At 37.0% G+C, this 8588-nt stretch overlaps 1 protein-coding gene across 8 annotated transcripts in view; it reads left to right on the top strand.

Moving 5' to 3' along the window:
- The window catches only part of Robo1 (roundabout guidance receptor 1), a 1008058-nt gene that overhangs the window by 536128 nt on the left and 463342 nt on the right, over nt 1-8588 (top strand). For all 8 annotated transcript variants that reach the window (XM_026786907.1, XM_026786925.1, XM_026786911.1 and 5 more), the window contains one exon: nt 4798-4881. In XM_026786907.1, the coding sequence (XP_026642708.1) occupies nt 4798-4881 (84 nt within the window). The remainder of the gene's footprint in view (nt 1-4797; nt 4882-8588) is intronic.

Genomic DNA, 8588 nt, shown 5'->3' with positions numbered 1-8588 from the left:
TCCAGTGTTTCCCAGACTTGCTGAGACCTATGAACATAGCCATCTTCATGTGAGAGGGGAGACAGGCTTCAGTACAGTATTTCCAGTGTTTCCCAAACTTGCTGAGACCACATGATCGCCCCACATTTTTACTTTTGATATTTCCAGAGTCGATTAATTGTTGACATGGCCATATTCTTTCTTGAGCTCCTTCTCACGCAGTATTTTTCTCCACCGTTCCATGTGTCTCACTATTTAACTATTTATTCTACCTACAAAGTCTAATAACAATAGATAATGTTCTCTGTTCCTTTTATATTGGGCCTTAAATTTGGTTGCATGCAAGTCATACATGGTTTGTGGAAAAATAAACTATGCTGTACCACACAATTTCTTTCCATTCTTGAATACCTGCTACAGCGATGCTCAGTGGATTACTGAGTTAAAGTGGTGGCTGTGTGATGTAGCCATTGCCAAAGTCTGTTTCACCTTACATTTAGCAGCTGGTTTCTGAGGTGATACTTTGGTACCGGGGAGTCTACAGTTCCATAACCTCAGTCCACACATAAGATTTAGGGCTAGTTGTTGCTGATTAAATGATATGAAATTCCAGTTAGACATAAAGAGTAGAGTCAAAAGCTCTGTTCTGTAATACAATGAAGAAGTAACAACAAGGTACATATTCATGATAATCACAGAGGACAGACTGGATGTGTTTTCAGCACTGATACATTCATTTGCTCTATCAAGTGATTCTAAAATGTAGACATATTTTACATTATGTAGCACATAATAAATGGTATATATAAATATATAATTTTCCATCAGACAAAATGTTGAATGAATTTTAGTTAAATAAAAGTTTACAGAAGATAATGACTTCTAGTGTTTATTCCATTTGTAGTTTTTATTCTTATTAAATATGGAAAAGACATAGGATGGGTCATGCTTACATATCTCATATGAGATAAATAGTATATATTGCAAAGCTATTACTACATATATATATAAAATATCTTGCATGTTATTTTTTCAAATATGATAAAAAAGCCCCATATCCAGAAGATAAAATTCATTTTTATATATAAAAAATTCATTTTTATGTATAAAAAAGCAATTCATTTTTATACATACTAAGGCTAATTTTTATTAAGTCTATGGTTGTTTTTATCATCATAGACAGCAGCATTTACTGAAGTGTAAAATAATGAAAATGGTGTGCACATGGATCTAGGATAGATAACACTGTAAGGGACGCTCGGAAAGGATTACATTGAAGTGGTAGCTGGTGAGTGTCGTGTTTACCAAGTAAAAGTGTAAAATTTGTTGGTGTCGACAAGAAGTGGACTTGGCCATCAGCTACGACTGGGCTGTAGGAGGAGCATGAACTTGAGCAATATGGAAGTTCATCAACTTATGAACAAAAAAAACAGAGCCTTCAGGTTGGATGATGGTATCCATAGAGAAATCAGGTTGAGAAGTTTCAAGTCCAGAGAACTAGAAACCATAAGCCTTTAACAATTTGGATAGTAATAAGACAGTCATTTAAATGAGTACTGGAGTGGTCTATCCCCACAGGTTAGAAATGAAGTTGAGGGACAGAGAATGTAAATAAAAGAAAGTGGATTTGTTCTTAACAAATAAAAAACAGGATTTCAGAACAATGAGACTTGTTACTTTGGAAGACAGTGAACACCAAATAGACACTCACTTCCCAGAAGGTGTGTCTCTGGCAGGAATTTTTTTTTCCAGCCTTAGATATATATAATCTTATGAATCAGATGTCCTTTTTATATTTCATAAAATACCTTATATCTAATATTGGCTTGCCAGGGAAATAGAGGATGCAAAAAATCTAAGTTCATACATGATAATAAGTGAGAAAATGTAATTTTGTATGTGTGTTTTCCACTTGTTTCTTACTTAGCGTCAGTTACTTAAGTAAAATTTGCCTTCATTAATTAATCTGTTGCCTTCGATTCAATCCTGTGTAACAATGAAAAATAAAGTGCCTGACTCAGCAAGTTTACATTTTCATATGAGCAACACACCCATGAAAGCAAAGTTTCCAGTTCCAGTGCCTTTGTAGATGACAGGGAAGGTTAAATCAACAAGCAGAAGGTTCAGCCCCTTGAATTCAGGCCTGGAGGGCTGCAAATTCAGAGACTGCAGAGAAGCCCTCCTCCAAATATGCTAAAATAAAATAACCTCTCCCCTCCTTATCTTCTAGCGTGTGGCTCAGTAATCAATACTACTTAACAATAACAACAACAACAACAACACACACGCACACATACAAAATAAGTATCTTCCTTTTAGACTCAACATTCAGCCTCCAGCTCACACAGAGAGAAGCAACGGGGCACTTTCTATTATTGTTATCTTTTGACAAGAAGGAGAAGAAGGAAGAAAAATTAGTGAAGTTAGTGGAAATGTCACCTTCTGTTTCTTTTAGGCCCAGCATGACTTTAATTAAAGACAGTATTAGATAGACAGGGTGGACTTTTCAGATATGGTAAAATTGATTGATTAATGCAAAATCTAATCTTCCCTAAGCCTACAAAGAGAGCCTGGCATGGTGGGTAGACACAAGGAGGTAAGTTTACAGAGCACTAAGGATGAGTTAAGAGTTAAGCGAAGTCTTTTTTTTTTTTCCTTTGAGTAGATTTAGGCAACTCATTTCAATGATAATGAACTCACTTCTGTTATTTCCATGGATTTTAGGAAAACACCCACATTTCTAGGAAGGTTTCAGTAACAAAAATGTACAAACCTTATGCCACAGTTTTATGATACTGCATAAACAAGCCGATTTAAATGAGTCATAGATTTGGAAGAATGCTACCATGTTTTAAACAAAGTGATTAGAAAGAGTGCAGCCACAATCAATAAACTACACCTTCATAATTAGGTGGAGAGTTTGCCTTGACTGTCTGTGCCTTTTACTAACGCTAATTAATTCATAAAACTAAAGTGACCCAGCACACACTGTGGTTTTTTTAACAATATTTATGAAGCAGGAATGTACCCCCCCTTAAAGGTCTTTCAATACACATGAACAACAAATCTCTTTTTATTTCTCCGTGTCAGCCTCTTATTTGTTTAACCCCTTAAGTGAGGTTACATGGTTTGTGGTCCAGCACTGTAGTAACTAATACTGCCCTAAATTACACAAGGAGATCACTTCCAAGTCTCTCTAATGGACACAGCTCTGACCTAAACAGTTCATGCATGCAGCAAGTTAACAAGTTGTGTGGCTAAAGAGCAGACGTGTTCACTGTCTGACCATTTCCAAAGTCACTTTTGAGGATAAACACAACAAAGTCGTCCCTAGAGTCAAGGATAAATAAAGCAAAAAGAGCCTGCCCCCCTTTTGTCTGCCCACATCCAAAACCGCCTCTTCCCGCATCAACCACAACTAACCACAACTGTCTCATCCTTTGACACTGTGGTAGGAAATACAGAGAACCAGCAAATGAGAGTGAATAGCAGGTATCTGGCCAAAAGCTGGCAGTCTTGTGACAGACTTCGTATTTCTTTTTAAAAAACTCCCAAGTCATTCCTGAATAGTTTTGTCTGAGACAAAATTTGCTGTCCTAACTGAAAACAGCAGAAACACAGAAATAATGATGGTTGTGACGTTTTTAGAGGGATACTACCTGTGTGTGCTTACCACCTCGTTTCTAAGTGACTCATTTTCTTTCTAAGCAAGCAAGGGCTCTTCCCCAAGCAACACCGAAGAAAACTCTGCAGATGCTGTTTAAGGGGATAAAAGTCCATAAGAACACTGCAACGTGAATGACCTTTGACTCCACATTATTTGATTTAGGAGCTATACTTGTGGTCTTTGTTGTTCCCGTGTCTAGTTGTCAGCAGCGGAGCAGTAGGTGATGGTCGAAATTATCTAGCACAAAGCTTTGGCACATAGCAACAACATCACTAGACTGCTGTCACTCACAGACTCAACTTCTGCTACTACAGATCAGCCTCATCTCAAAAACTCTGCATAGGAAAATGAATGTCCAATTTCAAAAACACCAAAAAGCATTTTGTCCTTGAGAAAACTAAAAAATATAAGGATGATAACACTTATATGGATACTTGCAATATATACTATCAAACAATCTGGAATGCCTTTAAGTATTCAAAGAAAAATTATTCCAAGTTAGGTGCTATTTTACCCAGAGAGTCATTCAATTTTTCTCAGTCCTGTTTCAGCAGAAATTGTTGCCTTCCAAAGGCATTGGATGTGCACTGCTTCCTTTACTGTTTTATAAGGTGGGAGGAAGTGGAGCGTTTTTATAATATCACTCTCCTTCTGCCTCCACAAGACCCTTCCCCACTCCCTCCTGCTCTCATCTGAAGTACAGTCCCTGGAGTCTGTAATTGCCAGGAGATGAAGCGATGATGGGGAGTGATCACAGTCAATAGCTTTGATTAACAATAAGGTAGAAAATTAGCAATGCTAGCATTCAGCCACCCTGCCCTCTCCCTCCTCCATATGCTCCCTCAGTCATGCTGGCGGCCTCGCAGAGGGCAGTCGGAGCCCTTCACTAGCTTTGAAGTGCAGCAAAGGTGCAGGCAGAGCAGAGAATTAGGGAAATTAAGGGGAAGAAGGGGAAAGTCTAAGCATGGTGCCGAGACCTGCCCAGAGCTCAGTGTGCGGTAGGAAGGGCAAGGAAGACGTGTGCTGTGTGTTGTCCTTGTGTGTTTTCCTGTCACATGTGGATTTACTTGTGTCTGGACATGCTGCGATCGAAATGGTATCTACTGTTACTTCTGTGACTCCAGCAGTAGCTGTGGTGTTGTTTCCGACAGACCCCGAGGACCTAGAGAGGGGCGACGGCAACGGAACACCAGCCCCCACCTCTGACAATGATGACAATTCGCTGGGCTATACAGGTAGAGTCTCTCTTTCCCAAATGCTAACTTCCTCCTGAAATGCTTCCACCTCCATCCGTCATCAGCCACCTGTGCAAAATTTCTAACCATCCCTGCTTCCTGCTCACAGTCCCAAGCCCTTTCTCGTCCTCCTTCCCCAGATTTCATTCTGTCCTTGCAAATGTGAATACAATGGAGAACAGAGCTGTGCACGAAACCTGAACTTAGAGTGCTTGTCTGTTTTTAATAGCAAGTTTGCCGTTCAGGAAACGTGGATGCCGTCACCTACTTCAAAGGGAGCATCTTTTAGAGATTTAATATTTTCTCGAATTAGCTTCAGCAAAAAAAAAAAAAAAAGAACCTACAAGTGGTTATGTTTCAAAATTAGCTGGACTTTTAAGCAGACTCTTAAATGTGGCACAATTCATAATGACAAACTCACATCTCTGGGTTTTGTTTGCATGAGGCATGCTTATCTTGACAAGCAATCACTCTGAAGCAGATACATGTATACATCAGCATAAAAGTACAGATTAAGTTAATGTGTTGGGAGTAATTTACATACAAAATCTTAGAATGATCAGTGCTAAAATACAAGAATCTTCCCGGCATAATTTCTAAGTAGAGTTAGAAGCCTAATTGTGTAAATGACACAATTACAATCCCTTACTCTGAGATAATTTGACTAAAACTTTCGACAAGGATAAAGAATAAAAGACACCACTTAGAGCTTATTGAATAAGATAGTAATATAACAGAGGTCTGGCACGGTAGAGGCTTTATTATGCCCCTTCCGCGGTGCATGTAGACAGTGTTCTTTGCAGGCACTGGCGGACTGTGAGCTGGGGTAGGTTGTAGAGAGGAGGAGTGTAGTGGAGGTAAGAGATAAGGGAGAGTTCTGTCTTCACAATTTTGCCCATGATTGTGCTAAGCAGACTGAGCTGAGAGACGTTCACTTTGTTATGAAACAATAAGCTGACAATTTATTTTAGAAGTGTCTTCTGTGTCTTCATAAACATATTATTTATCACCTTTTATCCCAATTTTTGGTTTTAAACATTTGGAATAAACACCAAAATTAACACCTTTATTGACAGTTTAACATGCTTGTATGTTTCTATTCCCAAGGTTTCCTCATTCCCCTTTTCCTCCTAAGCAGAAAGAGCAGACGGCTAACTGACCAAAGTTTATGGTAACGGCAAGTTTGTGCTTCTTTTCCAGAAATGTAGCAATAGAAAGAGCTATAGATTACAACCTTAATGGAACACTCAGATCAGGGTAGTTTGTGTTTGTGGAAAGAGGAATCAAAGGTAGCATTCCTTTTGGGGTTCGCTCATCAGCATAATTCTTCTTCCTTATTCTTACTCTCTCTGGATAAACTGCTTTGTTTAGAAGCACTAATGGGATTTGCTCTTTGTCTTTTATAGATTTCCTCAATGTTATATATAAACCATGTTACAGCATTGAATTAAAAGTACTTAAATAACATTGCACTTAATGACAAATGTTGCATTTAAATATCTTTATTTTCATGGATTTTCCCCCTTGAGGGACTATCACAGATAAATTAATGTGGAGTAATAAACTTATAGAGTTATGATTATTTTCTACAAGGGAACTAATAAAGCAATAAAATTATTGTGAAGTGAGAAAAAGATAATCAACTGAATGATCTTTTTCTTGGGACTATTAACTGGATCCTTCACCTATGAAGAAAATCTACTCATATACGATGTTATTGGAAATTCTTGATAATTCAGAAAATCCTTTATGCTCTATGAATTAAACAAGCACCTTGTGCTCTTTTATTTGAATGTTGATTCATTGTTTTGTTTACTCATTAAAACTGATACTGAAATTGATAAGGAAAACAAAGTAAAAAGAATGTTTTAGCCATTTGATGTTCATAGTAAGAAAGATCTCAATAGACTTTTTTCAAGGCATTGCTTGAAATTAGCTACAGACTTCCTTTATTTTTGTGTGCAGATGTGCATGCTTATGTACGTGTGATAGAGAGATTCCTTGACCTCAGATTAGAGTTGCTAAAATCTTCATATATTACAAGAAAGTGTGATGTCCTATTTGGTCAGGAAGAAACTGGTGTATTTAATGTAAATTACCTGTAGTTTTGAACATCCAGAGTTCAGTAATCCTGGATGCAATCAGTAGGGAAGAGTCAATGAACAAAATATACCTATTAAGAAACGCAGAAAATGAGTCACTAGTTGGAATTAGTTTTAAAGCAAACTTCCTTTAAAGTTAACCAGAAAAACTACCAGGAATTGTGTGTCAGCATTACAGTTTGCACACAACTTCCAAATGGCAGTGACAACATCAGGTGTTTAACGTGTGTTGGCTCATTTAATTCAGGAGGCAAGTGAGGATCCCCCCGTATACTATAGGTGTATATTAGGTGCAATATGTACAAATTTGAATGATACTTTTAGGGGACACGAAACAATCCCTTAAAATAGTCATGCTTATCAAATTGAAATCCACACTCACTCCCTTTTACCTAGTTAGCTTTGGGGTTTTTTTAGGATTATAATATTCACTGCACCTAGTTTGTCACTCTGACACTTGCACTGACATTCAAATCACTGGGGACCATCGCTGTCAGAATGACCTGTCTTAGACTCTGTGGATCTCATGTCACACACAAGAATTTATGTTTTCACTAACAACCTAGTTAACAAATGTTAATATCCTTGACTAGTTGCCTTTTATATCACATACTATGCTTATCTGAATCGTTGAGGGGTTTACTCGAGAGAATTGGTGAGGGTAGAAATGTGGAGTTTAGGGGTAGGAATATATTGATTGTGCTCCCCCTTATCTGTAGCTAGTGATATAAGGTCATGTAATGTTTTCAAATATTTCAGCTTCACTCCTAGCAATCAATAAATGCAAACCAATTTCTAAGGTGGCATCGTGGTGGGTTATTAAAGTGGACTTGTGCATTATTTATAGTGAAATAGCCCATTTCCTGTTTAACCAAGCATGGCATAAATATTAGGGGTTATTTAACAGTTCACAGCATATAGCCTTTGTCACAATAATAAGGTAGCTAGGGTTTCAAATTAGCACTTTATGGGATCAGACACGAACCTAAAAAAATTGAATATGTAATCATCAATGGCTTTTTTGGATTTCCTCAGAAGAGGACATTGTTATCAGATTACACAAAATCTGAACATTGTTAAAAATTTAAAAAAATGTAATATATGTTAGAAAATTTAAATTTCTGAAATACACATATACATCATATGAATTTTACACCATCCTTTGTGAAAATTTCAATCAGAAATAAATCAAAGTTTATCCAAAAATAAAAATGAAAAATTAAGTGTGAGTTAGTAATAACATTAGTAATGTAGATAAAAAGCAGTAATTAGAAAAAATTCAAATTTTAATACATTTTACATAAGAAAAGTCTATAAATTTGATGTATGTAGTGTAAAAAGCACATTGTTTGTCTCCATCTCAGCATAATATCCCCATCACTGCAGATAAGGGGATTCTGCTGCTTGTATAATAGCATATTGGGAAAAAATAAATGTAAAGTTGTACATCAAAAAAAAATCAGGAGTATGTCAATGTCAGACTAAAATCTAACCATGAATTGCCAGGGATGCCCATGTAATTTCAAATGACACCCAAATATTCTACCCCATCATATCCAAACCACATCCATGTAAACTTTGTTTATAGTTTCTTAAAGAGCAAAA

Source organism: Microtus ochrogaster, chromosome 2, assembly GCF_000317375.1.
Source record: "Microtus ochrogaster isolate Prairie Vole_2 chromosome 2, MicOch1.0, whole genome shotgun sequence".
NCBI lineage: Eukaryota > Metazoa > Chordata > Mammalia > Rodentia > Cricetidae > Microtus > Microtus ochrogaster.
Note: the sequence above shows the minus strand (reverse complement) of the source record. Positions and strands in the feature narration are given on the sequence as shown.